This window comes from Gorilla gorilla, chromosome 1 (genome assembly GCF_029281585.2).
Source record: "Gorilla gorilla gorilla isolate KB3781 chromosome 1, NHGRI_mGorGor1-v2.1_pri, whole genome shotgun sequence".
Taxonomy (NCBI): domain Eukaryota; kingdom Metazoa; phylum Chordata; class Mammalia; order Primates; family Hominidae; genus Gorilla; species Gorilla gorilla.
In genome coordinates, this window is record NC_073224.2 from 147,841,837 (window position 1) to 147,865,869 (window position 24,033).

A 24,033-nucleotide genomic window follows, 5' to 3' on the forward strand; every position below is an offset into this window, starting at 1 on the left:
GCCAAAATGGTGAAATCCCGTCTCTACTAAAAATATAAAAATTAGCTGGGTGTGGTGGCACAAACCTGTAGTCCCAGCTACTCAGGAGGCTGAGGTAGGAGAATCGTTTGAACCTGGGAAGCGGAGGTTGCAGTGAGCCGAGATTGCACCACTGCACTCCAGCCTGGCGACAGAGCAAGACTCCGTCTCAAAAAATAATAATAATAATAATAATAATAGCTAAATACTGGAAACAACCAATATTCCATCAACAGGAGAATGAATAAACAAATTGTGGTATAGCTATACAATCCAATACTATGCAGCAATAAAAATTGAATGAATCACTGATACACATAATATGCAAGGATGAAGCTCAAAAACATTACACTGAACCAAAAAGGCCAGACACAACAGTATGTCTGAGTCCATTTACATGAAATTCTAGGAAAGGTAGAATATCCTCCAGTGTAGAGAACACATTAATAAGAAAACAACCAACCTGATTTAAAAATAGGCAAACCAAGAGTAGTAGTGTGTGCCTGTAGTCCCAACTACTTGGGAGGCTGAGGCGGGAGGATCCCTTAAGCCCAGGAGCTCAAGACCTGCCTGGGTAACATAGCAAGACTCTGTCTCAAAAAAATAAAAAATAAAAAAATAAATGGGCAAAAGATATAAACAGAAAACTAACCAAAGAGGTATACAGATGGCAAATAAGCACATGAAAATCATTTGTTGCCTGTGGCTGGGGTAGGGATAGGTACTGAAGGTAAATGGGTACAAAGGGACTTTTTAGTTGATGAAAATTCACTATATTTTGCTTACAGTGGAAGTTAAACAGGTTTATACATTAGTCAAAATTCATCGAACTGGACTTTAAGTTGTGTGCATTTGTTTGTGTACGCATTCTAACTCAATATACTTAACTATAAAAAAGAATGAAAACAAAATTTACTCAAGAAAGAAAGTAACAGGCCAAGATAACTTCCCTAGTGAATTCTAATAAATATTTAAGGACGACATAAGTTTTTAAAAAAATCAATCTTACTCAAACTAAAGCATAAAAAAGAGGAAATACTTCACAGTTCATTTTATAAAGTCAACATAACTTTGAGGCCTAAACCTGACAAGGACATTACAAAAAAGTAAAATTACAGGCCAATCTGTCTCATGAACATAGATGCAAAATTCCTAAACAAAATATTAGCAAACTGAATTCATCACAACCAAACCGAAATTATTTCAGGAATGTAAGATTATTTTTTCATTCAAAAATTAAGCAATATAATTTAGCACATTAACAAAAGAATGGAGAAAAATCATGTGATCATCAAAATCAATGCAGGAAAGCATTTGACAAAATTCAACACCAATTTAGGATTTTAAAAATTTAGGCAATTTTGGCCAGGCGCAGTGGCTCATACCTGTAATCCCAGCACTCTGGGGGAGGCTGAGGCAGGCAGATCACATGAGGCCAGGAGTTTGAGACCAGCCTGGCCAATGTGGCAAAACCCTGTCTCTACTAAAAATACAAAAATTAGCCATGCTTGGTGGTGCACGTCTATAATCCCAGCTACTTGGGAGGCTGAGGCATAAGAATTGCTTGAACCTGGGAGGTGCAGGTAGGAGTGAGCTGAGATCCTGCCACTAAATCTCAGAAAGCTATTTTGTAAATACTGACAAGGTGATTCCAAAATTTACAGTCATGTGCTACATAACAATGTTTGGGTCAAGAGACCACTCACATATGAAGATGGTCCCATAACATTATAATGAAGCTGAAAAATTCCTGCAACCTAGGGATGTCATAGCTGACAGAAGGTCAAGTGCAAAGCATTACTCACATGTTTGTGGAGGTGCTGGTATAAATAAACCTACTGTGCTGCCAGCTGTATAAAAATCTAGCATATACAATTATGTACAGTACATACTTGATAATAAACAACTACGTTACTGGCTTATTATTTTATTGTACTATATTTTATATTGTTATTTTAGAGTACTCCTACTTACATATAAAAAAAAAGTTAACTGTTAAATAGCCTCAGGCAGGTCTTTCAGGAGGTATTCCAGAAGAAGGCATGTTAGGAGATAACAGCTCCATGTCCATTACTGCCCCGAAGACCTTCCAGTGGGACATGTGGAGGCGGAAGGGATTGATACTGATAATCCTGGCTCTGTGTAGGCCTAGTAAGTAATGTGTTTGCTTCTGTCTCAATTTTTAACAAAAGTTTAAAAACTTAAAAATATTTTTTAACAGAAAAAAGCGTATAGGCCAGGCGCGGTGGCTCACGCCTGTAATCCTAGCACTTTTGAAGGCCGAGGCGGGTGGATCACTTGAGATCAGGAGTTCAAGTTAGAGATGGTGAAACCCCATCTCCACTAAAATACAAAAAATTAGCCGGGCGTGGTGGTGCATGCCTGCAATCCCAGCTACTCGAGAGGCTGAGGCAGGCGAATTGCTTGAACCCAGGAGGTAGAGGTTGCAGCGAGCCAAGATAGCGCCATTGCAGTCCAGCCTGGGCAATAGAGTGAGACTCCGTCTCAAAAAAAAAAAAAAAGAAAAAAGAAAAGGGCCGGGTGCGGTGGCTCACGCCTGTAATCCCTCGGGCAGATCATGAGGTCGGGAAATCGAGACCACGGTGAAACCCCATCTCTACGAAAAATACAAAAAAAATTCGGTGACGGGCACCTGTAGTCCCAGCTACTCGGGATGCTGAGGCAGGAGAATGGCGTGAACCCGGAAGGCGGAGCTTGCAGTGAGCCGAGATCGCGCCACTGCACTCCAGCCTAGGCAACAGAGCGAGACTCCGTCTCAAAAAAAAAAGAAAAAAGAAAAGAGCTTATAGAATAAGGACACAAAGTAAAAAGCCAGATGTGGCGGCTCACACCTGCAATCCTAGCACTTGGGGAGATTGAGGCAGGAGGACCGTTTGAGCCCAGGCATGTGAAACTGGCCTGGCCAACGCAGGAAGAACTTGTCTCTACAAAAAATACAAAAATTAGCTGGGTGTGGTGGCGTGCACCTGTGGTCCCAGCTACTCAAGAGGCTGAGGTGGGAGGATCACTGGAGCTAGAGAGGTCAAGGCTGCAGTGACCCATGATCGCGTCACTGTACTCCAGCCTGGATGACAAAGCAAGACCCTGTCTCAAAAAAAAAAAAAAAGAAAAAAAGAAAAAAATTTGTACAGCTATACGTGTTTGTGATTAAGCTAAGTGTGATTACAATAGAGTAAAAAGTTTCAAAAAATTAAAAAGTTTATAAAATGAAAAGTTACAATAAGCCAAGGTTAATTATTGAAGATAGTTTTAAAAAATAAATTTCGTGTGTATCCTTAGTATTTATAAAGTCTACAGTAGCGTACAGTAATGAACTGAGCCTTCACATTCACCCACCACTCACTCAATGACTCACCGAAAGCAACTTCCAGTCCTGCAAGTTCTATTCACAGTAAGTGCCCCATGTAGATAGGTGTATCGTTTGTCTTTTATACCAGATATATCTTTTAGTGCCAGAAAGTAAGAAAATGCTCAACACACACACACACACAGACACACACACACTGAGGGAGTAAAAGGGACACAAGAGCCACCTGAAAGAGCTCCCACAGCTAAAGTTGTAACAAATAGAGCAAAAAAAGAAAGAAAGAAAAGCCAAATTATAAGCTAAAGTACAAAATAAGTATCTATGAGTCTACACTGATATATGTAAGTGATTGAATAAATTAATATGTAGAGGAGAAGAGGTAAGTTTTTTGTGCAGAAGAATTCCAAATAATTTATGTGGATAATACCCCTGGTTCAAGGAGGTAGAACATTACTTTCTATCACTTAAATATGGGCTACACACAGTGACTTCCTTCCAGAGAGCAGAGTCTGGAAATGGGAAGTGAGGAGAGGAGTAACTTATAGTGGAGAAACCAGATGAAAACAAGGTCATCATCAAGGTTAACATAAACAATGATGTCATGTTGATCACATGTACCTTTAATATGATATAATGAAAATGGCCCTTTATCTTTGTGGTCTTCCTGTCCCAAACCCATAATCCATGAAATTGTGAGAAAAACATCAGATAAACTCCATTTAAGGGAATTTCTATAAAATACCTGACCAGTACTCCTCAAACTGGAATGTCATCAAAAAAAAAAAAAAAAAAAAGAAAGTCTGAAAAACTGTTACAGCCAAGAAGAGCCTAAGGAGACATGACAACTAAGCATGATGTGAGATCGGGGATTGATTCCTCAAATACAAAAGGACACTAGGTAAAAAACAAGGAAATCTGAATATACTACAGACTTTAGTTAATAACAATGTATTGATATTGACTCAATTGTAACAAATGTAATATAAGATGTTAATAATGAGGAACTAGGTGTGGGGGTATATGAGAATACTGTACTCTCTTAATTTGTCCATAAATCTGGAACTGTTCTAAAAAATAAGGCCAACTAAGAAAAAATTAGGATTCTGCTTCTACCCATAAGTACAGGACTTCCCTACCTTCCATTTAATAATTAGAAAATTGAACAAAATATGACCATGGAAAAAGGCAGTACAGGACTCTGATCCACAAGAGAAGAAAAACAAATGAAGTAAGCTCTACAATCACAATGCTTTTCTTCCTAGAAGCAGTTTCTAGTCAATGCACAGGAAGGACAAACGAGCAGAGCCTTGTGGCTTAGCTGAGCTGAGGAGACGACATAGGAGACCCAAGAAGCTGAGTCAGCTGAAATTTGTGGGGTGCAGTAATATAGAAGAGGGAGTCATGAAGAACTGCAGAAATCAGAGTAGATACTCCCTCCCTTGAGCTTTTTTGCCTGAATATAATTTGAGTGTGCATAAGGTAAAACTACACAAAGCCTGGCAAAGAATAAAAGCCAGGAAGCTACATGGCTGACAGATATTCAAGTTCCTTCCGGCCAGAACTGAATACTTGGGGCACTAAGAAAAGATCCCAGAAGCCTCAGTAGAAATGCTTTACAACATTTAGAGCAAAGGCTATCCTAGATGCACCCTAACAAAATTTAAAAAGAAGCTTCATAAACATGAAGCTGATCCACAATAACTTAAATGCCTGCTAAAAAAAAACCTTTAATAATCTTTTTCAAGAAAAACAATAAAGTTCAAACATTCAAAAACATAATATTTATAATGTCTGGCATTTGATTAAAAACTTATTAGGTAATGTGAAGCAGCAGCAAAATGTGAACATTAAAAGAGGGAAAAAATCAGTCAATATTATCAGACCCAGAAATGACAAGAGAAGATGGAATTAACAGACAAAGCATTTTAGGGCTGAGTATGGTAGGTCACACCTGTAATCCCAGCAATTTGGGAGGCTGAGGCAGAAGGATTCCCTTCTGCCAGGAGGTCAAGACCAGCCTGAACAATAATGCGAGAACCCATCTCTACAAAAAATTTTTTAAATTAGCTTGAGTATGATGGCAAATGCCTGCAGTCCCAGCTACTCAGGAGGCTGAGGCCAGAGGATCACTTGAGCCCAGCAGTTCAAGGTTACAGACGCTATGATCGTATCACTGCACTCCAGCCTGGGCAACAGAGAGTGATCAAAAAAAAAAAAAAAAAAGTACAATGGTAGACTTACACTCAAACATATTAATAACTACATTATTACAAATAGTCAAATAGTCTACTCCAATTAAAAGGAGATTATGAGACTGTATAACAAAAGCAAGACATAACTATTTGCTATCTAAAAGAAATTAATTTTAAATCCATTTTAAATATAAAGACAAAGTTTAGAAGTAAAAGGATATAAAAAGAATACCACATAAACACTAATCATAAGAAAGCTGGAGTGGTGATATTAACCAAAGTAAACTTCACAACAAGTGGCATTACCTGGGGTAAAAAGCAACATTTCATAATAAAAAGGACTCAATTCATTATGAAGAAATAACAATCCCAAATGTGTATGTAACAAATAATAGAGCTCCAAAATACATGAAGCAAAAACTGACAGAACTAAAAGGAGAAACAAATTTATAATGATACTTGAAGACTTCAATACTCCATCAGTAATTAATAGGATAGGTAGACAAAAATTCAGCTAAGGATACATAAAACTTGAGCAACACTATCAACCAATTTTTTCATTTATAGAACACTCCACCACAGGACAACAGAACACATATTCTTTTTAAGTACATGTGGAACATTCACTAACACAGACCATATTCTGGGCCATCGAAAAGTCTCAATAAATTTAAACAAAACTAAAATAATATAAAATATGTTCTATGACCACCATGGAATTAAACTAGAAATCAATAATGGAGAATTATCTGGAAAATTCCCAAATAGTTGAAATTAAACATACTTCTAGACAACCCATGGGTAAAGAAGAAATCAAAAGGAAAATTAGAAAATACATTTATTTGAGTGAAAATACAATATATCAAAATTTGTAGGCTACAGCTAAGCAGTGCTTAGGAAATGTTTAGCTTTTAAATGCTTATTGTAGAAAAGGAAAAATGTTTCATATTAATAATCTAGAATTCCATCTTAAGAAAGTATAAACGGCAGCATAAATTAAACCTAAAGTAAGCAAAAGGAAGAGAAAAAGTGACAGAACCTTGCCCTCTGCTCCTTCCATTCTTGGGCAGCACCAGTCATGTCCCTGAGACATCATGGTAAAAGTGAAGCCCAGAGTAAATGGAATTGGCTATATTGGGTGCCTGGTAATCAGGGCTGCTTTTAACTCTAGCAAAGTAGATGCTGTTACCATCAATGACCCCTTCGCTGACCTCAACTACATGGTCTACATGTTCCAGTATGATTCCACCCATGGCCAAGTTCCACGGCATCGTCAAGGCTGAAAACGGGAAGCTTGACATCAATGGAAATCCCATCACCATCTTCCAGGAGCGAGATCCCACCAAAATCACACAGAGTGATGCTGGTGCTGATTATGTTATGGAGTCCACTGGCATCTTCGCTACCATGGAGAAGGCTGGGGCTCACTTAGAGGGTGGAGCCAAAAGGGTTATCATCTTTGTCCCTTCTGCTGATACCCCCATGTTTGTGATGGGCACGAACCATGAGAAGTATAAAAACCTCAAGATCATCAGCAATGTCTCCTGTACCACCAACTGCTTAGCTCCCTGGTCAAGATCATCCATAACAACTCTGGCATCATGGGAGGAATCAGGATCACAGTCCATGCCATCACTGCCATCTAGAAGACTGTGGATGGCCCCTCTGGGAAACTGTGGTGTGATGGCTATGGGGCTCTCCAGAACATCATCCCTGCATCTATCTACTGGTGCTGCCAAGGCTGTGGGCAAGGTCATCCCCAAGTCGAACAGGAAGCTCAATGGCGTGGCCTTTCATGTCCCCACTGCCAACATGTTAGTCATGAACCTGACCTGCTCTCTGGAGAAACCAGTCAAATATGATGACATCAAGGTGGTAAAGCAGCATCAGAGGGGGCCCTCAAGGGCATCTGGGGCTACAATGAGCACCAGATTGTCTCCTCCAACTTTAACAGTGACACCCACTCTTCCACCTTCAGTGCTGGGGCTGGCATTGCCCTAATGACCACTTTGTCAAGCTCATTTCCCAGCATGACAATGAATTTGGCTACAGCAACAGGGTGGTGGGTTTCATGGTCCACATGGCCTCCAAAGAGTAAGAGCCCCTGGACCACCAGCCCCAGCAAGAGCATGAGAGGAAGAGAGAAGCGTTCAATTGTTGGGGAGTCCCTGCCACACTCAGTCCTCCAAACACACTGAGAAACTCCCCTCCTCACAGTTTGTACACCAGACCCCCTGAAGAAGGAGGGATCTCAGGGACCCTGACAATCAAATGAATATTTAATGCACTAAGTTTGCTATATAGTTTTTATTTTTCTATAAAAGAGGACAAAGATAGTGACCTCAGAGTACTATTGAGCCTGTTTGAACAGATAAAAAAAATTATGTGTGCTGCCGAAGCAAGCACAGAATAAAAAATTTTTAGTCTGTAATTCTTTCCTTAAAAATGGAAAGCCAGATTTTAAAAACTTTTTTAAATTATAAAAACAATATGTTTGTAATAAACTTCAATATAGAATTGGATAAAGTGAAAATTTTAAGTTCTCACCCTGCTTCTTCATTTACTTCAATTCCATGACCTAGAAATAACCACTTTTAGCAGTTTATTGGATATCTGCCAGGACTTTTTTCCATGGCAGTCTTTTCTTTCACACTGTTGAATATCGATAGATAATCCATTTAATCCTCAGTACTTCATTCATTTCTTTATGAATCCCAATCTCAGCACCACAATACTTAGCAAATAATAAGTGGTTTTTTTTAACAATTATTTCTTACTTTATCTGACTATGCCTAGTGGTAAAGGTATATGAATATATAGCATGTCATGATTTATATGTGTAGCAGTCATGAGAATATACCCCTCTAATTTTTTTTTTTTTTTTTTTTGAGATGGAGTCTCACTCTGTCGTCCAGGCTGGAGTGCAGTGACGTGATCTCGGGTCACTGCAACCTCCGCCTCCTGGATTCAAGCGATTCTCCTGCCTTAGCCTCCTGAGTAACTGGGACTACAGGCACATGCCACCGTGCCTGGTTAATTTTTTGTATTTTTAGTAGAGACAGGGTTTCACCGAGTTAGCCAGGATGGTCTCAATCTCCTGACCTCGTGATCCGCCCACCTCGGCCTCCCAAAGTGCTGGGATTACAGGCGTGAGCCACCGCACCGGGCCTACCCCTCTAATCTTTGACTGCATAATGACTGATAGCTTCAGCTACAGCACTTGGAAATTTATTCCACCTAGGTCACAAGGCCATCTCACCAGAAGCTACTTCCTGACAATGACTGAGGCCAGCAAGGACAATAAGGCAGGTCTAGCCCTAGAAAACAGGCGCTTCTCTGATGGGTGCCTTTGGCATGGGAACTTTCCAATAATGGCCTTGCCCAACTTTTCTTGGAACTCCACTGCAGTCTAAGATGCTTCTATCTAACTTCCTTCTCTTTCTCCTTCACTCAGAGTCAAATCAGCATTGCAGTCTAGCAGCTCTGTTTTCTCTGGCTTTCTCCCTATGTTCTCTCACATACATTTAGCCTAATACATTTCTTGAAAGTCTAATCCCATCTTTGTGTCTACTTCTCAGAAGACTTGAACACAGCATGTCAGCCATTTCCATTTTAGTAAAATTAGAAGCACCTGAGGCTTAAACAATTACTCTGACCTTAAAACAGAAACTTAGAAAACATTCCTACTTAATTAGGACACATGCCTCAGGTTTAAAAATAATGCTGTAGATGGTATGGTGTATTAAAAATCTTTGCCAAATTTTTTATTTTCCAACATGCCAAAAACTATTTTCTCCTTTTGATTAAGTTTAATTTCAACTGTTAATGCTGCTTCTGGCTCTATCAAGATGCCCTAATTTCTGCCTTGCTGCTGCTTTAGTACACTGCTATTCAATACTTCCTAATGTTAGCTGAACTAGATTCACTACTCCAGGCAGAATAATGGCCTGGATTATGCAGAGAAGCTCTAGAGAAGGAAATTTTAGTAGGACTAATTTTTAAAGTATTCTTGCTCTAAGAATGTATTTATTTATTTATTTGCTTTAATTCCACATAACTGAGTAAGGATTAAATCCAGAGTGGTGAATCTAAATTTTTGGAGTAATCACTATTGTCCATGTCACTTCTTATCAAATACTTTAGAGAACATAACTTTGTAAAAACAAAGTTAACCTTCTGTTGAGAATTTTGTGACATCCATTGACTATAGCTTTCATAGGACTGGCCTTTCTGAAGTTAAGTGCCATGGATACTCTATTATCCAACACAATTTGGACTAATAGTTGTTTAGTTAATTGAAAAAATGAGGAATTAAAAAAGTTATTTTTGTATACTATAATTTTACTCTAACTTAAGAAGAAATATGCATTTAATTCACAAATCTTTTATCATAAGGCCCATCTTTTTTTTAACATGGGTTTGCTGATATAAGCCTCATTTTCACAAAAACAATACATATATACACTATGATACCTAGTTTGATTTTAATTTTTTTTGAGACAGGGTCTTGTTCTGTTCCCAAGGCTGGAATACAATGGCACTCACTGGCTCATTGCAACCTCAAACACCTAGGCTCAAATGATCCTCCCACCTCAGCCTCCCGATTAGCTGAGACTACAGGTGCACACCACCATGCCCAGCTAAATTTTTTTGTAGAGATGGGGTCTTGCTTTGTTGCTTAGGCTGGTCTCAAACTCCCTGGTTCAAGTGATCCTCTCGTCTCAGCCTCCCAGAGTGCTCGGATAACAGGTGTGAATCACTGCACCTGTACACAACAGCAATTTTTTAAGTGCCTTTACCTTATTTAATCCTTCCAAAGCACTCACCCGAGTTTTCACTGGAACAATAAGTTTTCTCTTTCATATTTTATGTATCATTGACTTATATTCATTGTCATCAAAATAATAAATTCAAATGGCATACGCAGGTTTGGGAACAAACCCAAGTGACTCTTGAAAGGCATTTTAGACTTGCAGGTCCCTGTGGCATTACTTGTCTCTGCTTTTTTGTTGCCTCATACAAAAACAGGCCACTTAACCACATTTAGGCCATAGTTTGCCCCCTGATATAAGACAAGCTAGAACAGGCAACATATGTGCCAGTCTTACAGATATCTATTACATACTTATAGCAACTAACATTTACTTTTGAAAGCTTACAATGTGCCAGGTACTATGCTAAGTGCTTCATGTGCATTATCTGATTCAATCTTCACAGCCATCCCATGCTATAATTTCTACTACTATTCCTTTTACAGATAAAAATACTGAAACTTGGAGAGATTAAGTAACTTCTCAACAATTAATAAGTGGTGGAATTTTAAAAATAAGTGGTGGGATCATAATCTAAACACAAAAAGACCAACTTCTCAATTACTAAATCATACCACTTCTGAAAAAACTTTTAGCTTTTTCAAGGACATACAAAACAATGATCTTCGGACACAGTGCCAATTTACTAAATATTCAGAGAGATATTAAAGGAAGATTTGACACCTTAACCAAATGAATGAATGTCTAATGGTATATTATCAGGCATTGATAAGAAAGGTATTCTGGAAGATATACCAGATTTTGAGTGTCACAAAGCTCAAGTTAGAAATGATGGGGCCGGGTGCAGTGGCTCACACCTGTAATCCTAGCACTTTGGGAGGCTGAGGTGGGCAGATTACTTGAGGTCAGGAGTTTGAGACCAGCCTGGCCAACATGGTGAAACCCTATCTCTACTAAAAAGCACAAAAATGAGCCAAGCGTGGTGGTGTGCGCCTGTAATCCCAGCTACTAGGGAGGGTGAGACGTGAGAATCCCTTGAACCCGGGGGGCAGAGGTTGCAGTGAGCTGAGATTACGCCACTGCACTCCAGCCTCGGCAAAAGAGCAAGACTTTGTCTTAGGAAAAAAAAAAAAAGGAATGACTGCTCTGCTTTTTCAATGAGGCAGCATAAGAGAATTTTAATTATGGAACATAGAAGTGCAACAAATTATCTTAAAAATATAACATTCAACTTCTTTCATAAAACATTAAAATAATAAATTACATTAAAAAATGGGAAGTCAGCAGCCGGGTGCGGTAGCTCACAACTGTAATCCCAGCACTTCGGGAGGCCGAGGTGGGCGGATCACAAGGTCAGGAGATCGAGACCATCCTGGCAAACACAGTGAAACCCTGTCTCTACTAAAAAATACAAAAAATTAGCCAGGCATGGTGGCAGATGCCTGTAGTCCCAGGTACTTCGGAGGCTGAGGCAGGAGAATGGTGTGAACCCGGGAGGCGGAGCTTGCAGTGAGCCGAGATCCCAGATGGTATTCATATGGCAATTGAGAGCATTTCAGGCAGGAAGATAATGTTACAGAGGTCCACAACAAGGGGTAATGTGCAGTAGTATCCCAGGATACAATATTCAGAAAAGTAGTAACATAACTGATGGAATCCATGAAGGCTAATCAGGTAGTAAGCCCAATGAGTGCTCAGTAACAACTGTAATTTAATTCTCACAATCACATTACGAGGTGGAGACTGTTATAATCCCCATCTCTGATAAGGATGCTGAAATGCAGAATGAATGGTTAAGTGACTTACTCAAATTCACACAGCTAATAATGGTGGACATGGAATTAAAACGCATGCAGATTGTCCCCACAGTCCACACACTCTTAACCACTCTGTTAGAAATGATTTCTTTGGCTTAGTTGTGCCACCACAAGCAAGTGAATGGCGTCAGACTGTCTTTCAGCATAGAAAGTATTCTGGGGATTGGGCTGAGGATCATGGTAAAGAATGGACAGAGCAACTGGAGAGACTACCTTGGAAGACCTGTGTTATGAGGGGTGTTACTGAGGAAGTAACTTGACTATGAAATATTAGCTTAATGGAAGACCATACCAATTTGGGCACATTAAACTAGCAAACTAAGGTTTTAAAAATGTTGATACCTAAACTGAATAAAATTCCAGTCATAAATCCTGGTCCTTTGTAAGTACTTGTATCGATCTTTTAATATATAAGTATGTATAATTAAAAAATTAAAGCAGCCATATTACAAAAGGATTTTTAGCCACACCACTAGAAGAATGCTGACAATGATCATCTAGAACAAGAAGTAATTGAGAAAGTTCCAATGTTGGGCTTTAGATGAATATGTATTCTCTGAACTACTGACACAATATTCCTTAAACTACATAATAAAATTAATATGTACTATAAACAGAAAGATGTTTGAGTCTGGACTAGGAAGGTAACCTTATAATTTAGAATTGGCTATTCTAACTTACATAAGGGCAAGAAAAAAGTAGGAAAACTTACTGTCTTTCTAGTTAATATGAATTTCTTTTTTACTGCTAGGTGAACAGAATAAACCAGAAATGTGAGCAAGAGCTGTCCTAGAATACAAACCTAATATTCTAGGTCCAGCTCCTAAAACACAGTCCTGTTAGTTCATTGTCAGGCAGCACACAGGGAGAGGCCAAATATAGGCACTGTTTGACGACATATTGGAAATGGCCACAGGGTCCTGCCTTCCCTGTATGACAGCAATAGCTATAGGGCTCTATAACTTTGGTAGGATGCCCACATGGTCTCATGAAAAACCTGGACACAAAATAAAATTAATTTTTAAAATACAATTGTGTTGGTAAAAAAAAAAAGAAAAGAAAAGAAAACAAGACAGGGAGACACACACCTATACCCACACCATGATTTAGGAAATATACCCATGATATGGAAAATATAATGATCAATCTAGATTATATTCTGAATTTTGCAACCTTTAATGCAGATTTCACAAAAATTAGGAAAATGCGTATATGTATATTTACAAAGTACATAGTCCCATAGAGAAAAGTTCAAATTTTGAATAGTAAACAGCTAGTTCAGACTAGCAATCCTTGGGTTGTATTGCTGTCAACTGGCAAAACCAGCGTGATTTCTAAGAGTACAAATAGTACTACTATTTGGCTTGGTGGATTACAGTAACCCAAACCCACTGCTAATTTAATTAAGGGCTGTGCACCCCTGAACCTAGAAGATTACCACTTGCCACTGCAAATACTCTGGCTCTTTCTGTTCAGTAGCGCCAGAATAACTTCTTACCAACATTCTATTTGAAACACAAAGAGGAGGAAGAACTGTCTGGGTTCCTAAGTTTTCTGGTTCAGATTCTAGTCCATAGTGAGACCCAGCTGCACTTCTTTCGCTTGAGTTCCAAAAGATAATATGTATTTCTTATTAAATTTTTTTCTGCTTTTAAGCAGATTTTAGTTACTTGCAATCAAAGAGCCTGACTAAAACAGGCAACCGGCTTTAATTTGAAATCTAAACGCCTGGAATGTCTAAGCAACCCAATTCTGAAGCAGAACAATGGTTTTTAAAAAGTACATTGAAATATTAAACCTCCTAATCAATGCTATTCATGAGTATCAACTATTTTGAATCACGGAATCTGAGCCAAAATGCATTCAGAGAAAATACATGTCATTCATGTAGAAATAATACTTCTCAATACTATAATGCCTATAAAATTAAAAACTGCATTTAACTACATTTTCTATGACAGTGGCTTTCAAATCTATTTTAGGCAACAGAACATTTTCTTCTAATAAAATCTTAGGTTCATGCCCAATGCAGAACATAGATGAGATCTGCTCTGGCAGAAACATATACATGCACATGTCTGGGTAGGCCAACGTGTGCACGTGTGAAAACCTGCAGAAAACCTTGCCTGATGGTCAACCTCTTCCCCTGTTGGACTCCCCCTGAGGAATCACAGTGGAACCCCTTTGGCCTTCATGGAACCCCTGTGGCCTGTGTGAAAACCAGAGCTTGAAAACCACCATGCTGGAAAGAGACAGCTGCCCTTCCACGCTCTACAGCCACAACCAAGACAGCAAATCAGTCGTGTCTATTTACCTGTGAGCTTTAAAACGTTTTCCATCAACAAAAATATCAATATCTGGGCAACAAGGTTTCACATAAAGCTTCAATAAATCTTCTCCTAATTCAGATGCAGGCTCCAAGTCATAATTATCTTTAAAAAAGAAAAACAAGACTAAAAAATAGTTTAATATTACAAACATCCAAAAATTGTTTTCTATTATTATCAAGAGGTTTCCCACATAATTATCTCAATTAGTTGGAATATGTAAGTGGTAAATTAAAAATAAAACAAAAAATTTAAATCATCTAGACTTTCTCCTTTGAAATATATATATTTCCACTTACACGTAAATATAGATATAGTCATGCATTGCTTAATAACAGTCATGCATCCCTTAATGACAGTTCTGGGAAATATGTTGTTAGCTGATTTCATTCCTGTGTGAACATCACAGAGTGTACTCACACAAACCTAGATGATATAGCCTATTACACACATAGGCTATATGGTATAGCCTATTGTTCCTAGGCTATAAACCAGTACCGCATGTTACTGCAATGAATAGTGTTGGCAACTGTAACACAATGGTAAGCAGTTGTGTATGTAAGCATAGAAAAGGTACAGTAAAAATCCGGTATCATAATCTTATGAAACCTTTGTCATATATGTGGTCCATTGTTGACCAAAATTATGCAGCACATGACTGTATACTTTTAAATATACATATTTAAATATAGGTACTATTATCACAAAATTATACACCAAAAATGAAGCCTCTTTATGAGCATCTTTCTCTAATTTTTAATTAGAATTAATTAATTCTTAATTAGAAATTAGAAAAATTTCTAATCTTTATGTTTCTTCTTGTGGGTCTCTAGGTTACTATGACCTGTGTTATCAGGCTAACAACAATATTGGATTATCTAAAAAAAACTGTATTTTATTTTTTAGAGACAGAGTCTTGCTCTGTCACTCAGGCTGGAGTGCAGTAGCATGAACATAGCTTACTACAGCTTCAAAATCCTGGGCTCAAGCAATCCAGTCCTCCCACCCTAGCCTCACAAGTACCTGGGGCTACAGGTGTATGCCACCATGCTCAGCTACTTTTATGTTTTATAGAGACGGGGTCTCCTTATGTTGCCCAGGCTGGTCACAAACTTGGATACCTTTTGAAATCAGATCATTCTACAGTAAACTATGGTCCTTAATCACCATCATTCCCTGAACAGACTATGACCAATTTGACTCAAATATTGTTGAACTATCTATCTTGCCTAAATTTTGATTTGATTAATTTTGATCAGTTTGGTTTGTAGGGGCCCCTATAAAGGACTACACTTTTTTTTTTTTTTTGAGACAGAGTCTTACTCTGTCACCCAGGCTGGAGTGCAGTGGCGCAATCTTGGCTCACCACAAGCTCCGCCTCCTGGGTTCATGCCATTCTCCTGCCCCAGCCTCCCAAGTAGCTGGGACTACAGGTGTATGCCACCAAGCCTGGCTAATTTTTTTTGTATTTTTAGTAGAGACGGGGTTTCACCGTGTTAGCCAGGATGGTCTCGATCTCCTGACCTCGTGATCTGCCCGCCTCAGCCTCCTAAAGTGCTGGGATTACAGGCATGAGCCACCACGCCTGGCAGGAGTACACTTTTGCCTTTTGGTATTAGCCTCCTGATAGTCATGATAGTAGCATCCCTGATATACCACATCCTCTCAGGAGACTTAAATATTTGTATGCTGCCATCCATCGTGCATTAAATGGTCTTAACTTTGACTAAAACAGCAAGAATGTAAAGAATCATTTAACTGACCTGACAGGGAGACCAGTAAATTCTACTCTGAGACCAAACAAGTCCATTATGATGGTATCAAGAGACTGGCATCAATGCCCAAGGTTTTGGTCAATCTCACAATCAAGAGACTAATCCCAAGGCAGAAACTGTTAACTTAAATTTGAAGTAAGCTGCCTCCATACTTTGAGTTCCTACTTAAGGAACTGCAACCTTAGTATGTAAACAAACCAAAACCTAACCTAACTTAGGAGTGTTTATTTTTGGTAATAGATAGCTAGATCTCAGCCAATTATAAGCAGCCGAGCTTTGGCCAATCACAGGCAGCCAAATGATCTGGCCATGTCCAAATAAGGCAAACACTTAGTTATAACCAATCAAGCCATTTCTATACTTTACTTCCATGTTCTGTCTATACATACTCACTGGCCAGTTGTAGAGCAGAGTTCTCTGAACCTCTTCTGGTTCTGAGTGCTGCATGATTCATGAATTGTTCTTTGTTCATATAAACTCAGGTTCATTTTATCTAACGTTTTTCTTTTAACAACTGTTTATTGTAACCTTGCCTGTCAACAAACTTTGGCCAGTAGCTCTGGTGAAGATCAGTCACTGGTGACAGAGTCCCACAAGTTGAATTTGGGACAGGTTACATTTGAGATATTTAAGATATATTTTGGCTGGGCACAGTGGCTCATGCCTATAATCCTAGCACTTTGGGAGGCTGAGGCGGGTGGACTGCCTGAGCTCAGGAGTTCAAGACCAGCCTGGGCAACGCAGGGAAACCTCATCTCTACTAAGAATACAAAATATTAGCCAGGTGTGGTGGTCAGCCCTCTGGGCCCAGCTACTCGAGAGGCTGAGGTGGGAGGACCACTTGGGCCTGGGAGGTAGAGGTTGCAGTGAGCTGCGATCATGACACTGTACTCCTGCCTGGGTGACAGAGTGAGACCCCATCTCATTAAAAACAATAAAAATTTTAAAAATAAAAAAATAAGGGGCCGGGCGCAGTGGCTCACGCCTGTAATCCCATCACTCTGGCAAGCCGAGGCGGGCGGATCACAAGGTCAGGAGATCAAGACCATCCTGGCTAACACGGTGAAACACCGTCTCTACTAAAAATATAAAAAATTAGCCAGGAGTGGTGGCAGGTGCTTGTAGTTCCAGCTACTTGGGAGGCTGAGGCAGGAGAATGGCGTGAACCTGGGAGGCAGAGGTTGCAATGAGACAAGATTTGTGCCACGGCACTCCAGCCTGGGTGACGGAACGAGACTCCTTCTCAAAAATAATAATAATAATAATAAGGTAGACTTTAACAGATATGTTTAGTCCGTGGTTGGATATGAAGCTCAAAAAAATTACAGAATACCATTTATTTAAGGGGTAGAAAAATGATACATCAGTAAAAAAGACTGAGAAATGGCCAAGAAGGAAAATCAGGAAAGCATGGTGTCACAGAAAACAGAAGTTTCAAGGAGGGCAGTATTAACAGTATGAAAGGCTGCAAAAAGGTTTATAAGATGTAGGCAAAAAAATGTCTGTTAAGCTGGCAACTGGCAGGTTACTGGTGAATGTGGGGATTTTCCATGGAGTGATGGAGAAAACAGTCGAAAGGCAGAAGCTCTTTTCACTTAAACTCACAACTTATATGGCCATTTTAAAGGGTTGCCATAGAGCCACAGCAGAGCTCTAGACTAGAGTAAGAAAACTGGATTTCAAATATCAGCTCTGTCAATTGCTCTGTGTGACCTCGGAAAAGTCTCTTATGCTCTCTGAGTCTTAGAGTCCTATCTGGGTCTTATTGATAACATCAGTCTGTAACACTTCCTAGGGTTTTATGAGACTAAATTAAATAAAGCATATGAATGATCTACCTCAAGGCCTAGAATGTGTATTCATTCACTCATAATTAGATATGTTGACTGTAATATAACAGGAATCTAACCAGGATAAATCAGGTGAGTAACTGTTGTTGCTTTACACACCAGTAATAAGATCCTTTAACCCAAAAAATATTTTCAAATACAATCAATTCTGCTCTAACACTTGTTTTGAAAAAATGAGTTTGATCCAATACAATTCATGTATTAGGGAACAATTTGAGCATAACATGAATTTCGCATTTGCTTAGGTGCAAAATTCAGACGAGAAACACTAGGTTAATGCAGAAAGCTGCACTCAGCTGAACTGAGCCATGCACCTGCACACATGCACGCCTAAATATCTACCAGATACCTCAGTTTACTGCATGTGTTATGAGACACACCCATCTATATCTGGTTTTATAAATTCCCATCTGACTTCAGATAATCAACTATTGGGAGACACTTTTCTATGAATATTTTTATGTTTTAGCATGGTCTGACCTGTCTGAGCAGAGCACCAGTAAACTTGGTTAAAGGATGATTAAACAGCAAACATGCCTTGGAAACTAGAGATATGTATTACTCCAGAAAAATTGAGAAACATTCCTCCCCTGGAAGTCATTTCCTTATATTACAGGGTAAGGAAACTACCTTCTCCTCCCCTCCCAAAGATTTACCTTCCAAAGAAAGGTCTTTCTGTCTCTAGAGAGGAGAATGGGAAGATCTGCCAACAACCTGTGGAAGCTTAAAGTTTCCTAATTTTGGTGTTCCTTTTCTGTGGTGCAATCCCACTGCATGGGCTAGGTAACATGAGGTCCTCACTGCAGTGCCTCACGGAGTTTAGGAGCTGAGAACTGGCACTAAGATGCTCTGCAAATGATAAATGTTCTGTTCTCTGATCCAGGGACCTCAGGTTTCCTGTCAGAACCTCTCTCTACATATGCATCCATCTTTAATGCATTCCATCCTTAATGCATATGAATGATCTACCTCAAGGCCTAGAATGTCTATTCATTCACCATAATTAAGATATGTTGACTGTAATATAACAGGAATCTAACCAGGATAAATCACGTAAGTAATTGTTGTTGGTTTACACACCAGTAATAAGATCCTTTAACCCAACAAATATTTTCAAATATAATCAATTCCGCTCTAACACTTGTTTTGAAAAAATGAGTTCCATCAATTTGCAATAACTCACAAGCTACAACCCTTCTGAAATCCACTTTCTCATTCCATCAATTTGCAATAACTCACAAGCCACAATCCTTCTGAAATCTACTTTCACAAGCAAACGTCAGGTCTCTTTCATGGTAAAATGCCATATGTATTATAGTATTCATGTATTTCTTAACCATTTAATATGCATAAAACTAGGCTACCATTTTTGTTAGGATGTGAAACAGAACTGACTCTGCCAAAGCTTCTTTATTGGTATAGATTATAATAAGGACAATAACGTAGAGGCATAGTGGCTAAAAAGAGAATTGTGAGTTATGTATGGATTTATTCATAATAACCCTATCTCCAATTACTTGGGAAAAACTGGGAGTTAACAATACTAGTGTTTTCAGTTCTCCATGCTTATTAAAAAAAAAAATCAGTAAAGCATATTTTTGAAGTATGCTTTTCTCTAACTGTATCAGAATATAATTATTTTCACGGCTATAAATACAACTCCATAAAAAGTACCTCACCATTGGAAATGAAATCATCATCTCTGTCACTAATATCCTCTGGAATTTCATGCTTCTGAAGAGAACAATCAGATGAGTTTTCACACTTGGGAAAACTGATGTCAAGTTGCTTTTGTGATATCCCAATCTCCATTATCTTTTTCCTAAGAATTTCCTCTTCATAGTTTTTTATGTTTCTGTTTGACGAATATATAATCCTAAAAGACAAAATATAAAATATTAATTAAATAACATTGGTGATTCCTAAAAAGAAAGAATGCTAGTTTCCTTAGTGTGCTACTTTCATATATAATATTATACCTTCTTAATTTGGACTAACTGTAGAAAGGTCAATCTAAAATAGCAGAAGCCAGCTGGGCACGGTGGTTCACACCTGTAATCCCAGCACTTTGGGAGGCCGAGGTGGGCAGACCATTTGAGGTCAGGAGTTCAAGACCAGCCTGGCCACCATGGCGAAACCCTGTCTCTAATAAAAAAATACAAAAATTAGCTGAGCGTGGTGGTGGGTGCCTGTAAGCTACTTGGGAGGCTAAGACATGAGAATCACTTGATCTCAGGAGGCGGAGGTTGCAGTGAGCTGAGATTGTGCCACTGTACTCTAGCCTGAGCGACAGAGCAAGACTCCATCTCAAAAAAGAAGAAGAAGAATAATAAATAAAATAAAACAGAAGAAGCCGGGTGTGATGGCTCACGCCTGTAATCCTAACACTTTGGGAGGTCAAGGCAGGAGGATTGCTTGAGCTCAGGAGTTCAAGAGCAACCTGGGCAACATAGTGAGACCTCGTCTTTACAAAAAATTTAAAAACTTAGCACAGTGTGGTGGCATGCACCTGTAGTCCCAGCTACTTGGGTGGCTGAGGTGGGAGGATCATTTAAGCTCTGCAGGTCAAGTTGCAGTGAGCTGTGATCATGCCACTGCACTCCAGTCAGGGCAACAGAGTGAAACCTTGTCTCAAAAATAAGTAAATAAAAATAAAAAATAAACAGCAGAAAGTTTGAAAAGGAGTCTATAAAAATGTTAAATATTAAAAAGTAATATATAATGCCAAAAAATGGAATTCGTGGCTGCTGCTGGCTACCCACAGTGAGTGCCACCTCACCCCTGGAACCTTCGATGCCTCTGTTTCCCCTTGGGGGACTGCGTGGCAGGTGGAGGTTCCCCGGGTCCTGGTGGGGCAGTGAGTAGTGTGCCTGCGGGAGCTGTCATGAATATTTCAGGAGCTGTCTTCTTCCATGTGAATTTTGTCATGCTTCAGTAAAATTATTCTGGGGATTTGCTTGGAAGGCATTACTTTTACCGAGATGGCTGGAGCCATGTGGATGGGCATAAATGGCTAAGGTCCAGCAACCATCAATGTCAAGTGTCCATACACCTTGTGCCCTTCAGAGCTTGGGATATGAGACTGAAAATGACAACTCAGAATATTCCTCAGAGAGAACTACCCTGTGATGTGGAAGTAACTCAGGATTAGAAAACATCGTATGTTCTCACTCATAAATGGGAGCTAAGCTATGAGGATGCAAAGGCATAAGAATGATACAATGGACAATGGGGATTGGTGGGGGAAACGGTGGAAGGAGGATGAGGGATAAAAGACTACAAATTGGATACACCGTATACTGCTCCGGTGATGGGTCTACCAAAATCTCAGAAATCACCACTAAAGAACTTATTAATGTAACCAAACACCACCTGTTCCCCCACAAACCTATGGAAATAAATAAAAACAAAAAATAATAATGCCAGCCAGGCGCGGTGGCTCACGCCCATAATCCCAGCACTTTGGGAGGCCGAGGCAAGCGAATCACGAGGTCAGGAGTTCAAGACCAGCCTGACCAACATGGTGAAACCCCGTCTCTACTAAAAATACAAAAAATTAACTGGGCATGGTACAGGGTGCCTGTAATCCCAGCTACTTGGGAGGCTGAGTCAGGAGAATCGCTTGAACCCAGGAGGCAGAGCTTGCAGTGAGCCGAGATCATGCCACTGTACTCCAGCCTGGGTGACAATGTGAGGCTCCATCTCAAAAATAATAATAATAATAATGCCAAAAAAGTAGATAATCTAGATGAAATGGACAATTCCAAGAAAGACACAAACTACCAAACCTGACTCAAGAAGAAACAGAGTATCTGAGTACACCTATAACAAGTAAAGGGATTGAATTAGTAATCAAAATCTTCCCTCAAAGAAAAAAACAGAACCAGATAGCTTGACTGGCAGATTCTACCAAATGTTTAATAATTAACACCAATCCTTCACAAATTTTTCCAAAAACACAGGAGAGGAAGGGACACTTCCCAACTCATTCTGTGAGGCCAGTATTACTAATACAAAAGCAGACAAAGGCATCACAAGGAAAGAAAAACATAGGCCAACATTCCTTATTAGTGTAAATTAAAAAACCCTCAACAAAATAATTTTAAACTGAATCCAGCAGCATATAAAAGGGATTATACACCATGACAAACAGATGTATCTCAGGAATTCAGAAAATTAATGTTATACACCATACCAGTAAAATAAAGTACATAAAACCACATGATCACTTCAATCAATGCAGAAAAATCATTTGACAAAGCCCAACACGCTGTCATGATAAAACATTCAACAAACTAGGAATAAAAGAGAATGTCCTCAACTTGATGAAGGACATCCATGAAAAACCCACAGCTGACATCATACTTTAATGGTAACTGAAAGCCTTCTTCCTAAGATCAGCCAGGATGTCTGTTCTTACCACTTCTAGTCAACATTTTATAGAAGGTTTTAGCCAGGGCAATTAGGCAAGAAAAAGAAATAAAAGGCATCTACATGGTAAAGAAATAAGTAAAGCTATCTTTATTTATAGATGACAAATTTGTACAGATAAAATCCTTGGAAATCTACAAAAACACTACTAAACAAGTTTAGCAAGGTTGCAGCATACAAGATCAACATGCAAAAATTAATTATGTTTTTATATACTAGCACTGAACAACCAAAAATGAAATTAGAAAATAATTCCATTTACAATCGTATTCTAAAAAATAAAATACCAGGAATATATTTAACAAAAGAAGTATAAGACACTCATTGAAAGCTACAAAACAATGTCGAAAGCAACTAAATAAATGGAAACACATCTCGTGTTCACGGATTAGATGGCTTAATATTGTTAAGATAGTAGTACTTTCTGAATTGATCTACAGATTAAATGCAATCTCTATTAAAATTCCAGCTGATTTTTTTTTTTTTTTGCAGAAATTGACAAGCCAATCCTCAAATTCAAATGGAAATACAAGGGGCCCAGAACAGCCAAAACAATCTTGCAAATAACAAAGTTGGTGGATTCACACTTCTCAATTTTCTAAGCTTCCTACAAAGCTACAGTAATCAAGACTGTGTAGTACTGACATAAGAATGGTGGACATGTAGATCAGTGGAATAGAACTGAGTCTAGAACATACATTTATGGGCAACTAATTTTTGACAAGGGTGTCCAGACAATAACACAATGGGGAAAGAACAGTCTCCCCCATAAATGGTGCTGAGACAAGTGAACATCCAAATGCAAAAGAATGAAGTTAGACCCTAACCTCATACCATATACAAAAATTAACTCAGAATAGATCAAAGACCTAAATGGAAAAGCTAAAAGTACAAAACTGTTTTAAGTAAACATAGGCATAAATCTTCATGACCTTGGTGTCTTAGATATGATTCCAAAAGCACAGCGACAAAAGAAAAGATAAAGTGGAAATCACACAAATTAAAGATGTTTGATTTCCAGAATACCCTAAAAGAGAACCCAGAGAATGAGAGAAAACTTCTGCAAATCATGTCTGATAAGAGTCTAGTATTCCAGTATATACAGAAAACTCTAAAAGCATAATAGTTTAAAGAGAACCCAATTTTAAAATGGGCAAAGGATGTGATTAGTTTTCCAAAGAATATGTAAAAATAACTGATAAGCATACAAAAATTGCTCAAGATCATTACCTATCATGGAAATGCAAATGATTAGCTACCATGGGAATGCAAATGAAAACAATAATACCAGTTCACAGCCACTAGGATAGGTATAATTAAAAAAAAAAACAGATAACATGTTGAGAATATGGAGAAATTGGAAATTTTGTACATGCTAGTGGTAATGTAAAATGGTACAGTCATTTTGGAAAAGAGTCTGTCAGTTCCTGAAAAGGTTACTGTATGACCCAGTAATTCCACTCCTAGGTATATAATACAAGAGACTTGAAAATGTATGTTCCCACAAAAAATTTATATATAAA

General features: G+C 38.7%; 1 protein-coding gene and 1 pseudogene across 2 annotated transcripts in view; one reads left to right on the forward strand and one right to left on the reverse strand.

Annotated features, from left to right (window-relative positions):
* The window catches only part of BTBD8 (BTB domain containing 8), a 106,134-nt gene that overhangs the window by 63,986 nt on the left and 18,115 nt on the right, over positions 1 to 24,033 (reverse strand). The window contains exons 3-4 of one of the 2 annotated variants that reach the window (XM_031002878.3): positions 19,759 to 19,955; positions 14,442 to 14,559 (exon numbers count right to left, since the gene is read on the reverse strand). In XM_031002878.3, the coding sequence (XP_030858738.3) occupies positions 14,442 to 14,559; positions 19,759 to 19,955 (315 nt within the window). Of the gene's footprint in view, positions 1 to 14,441; positions 14,560 to 19,758; positions 19,956 to 24,033 lie in introns of those variants that run through there. The other variant, XM_055352179.2, reaches the window with a different exon arrangement.
* On the forward strand, positions 6,529 to 7,636 carry LOC101146561 (glyceraldehyde-3-phosphate dehydrogenase-like; annotated as a pseudogene).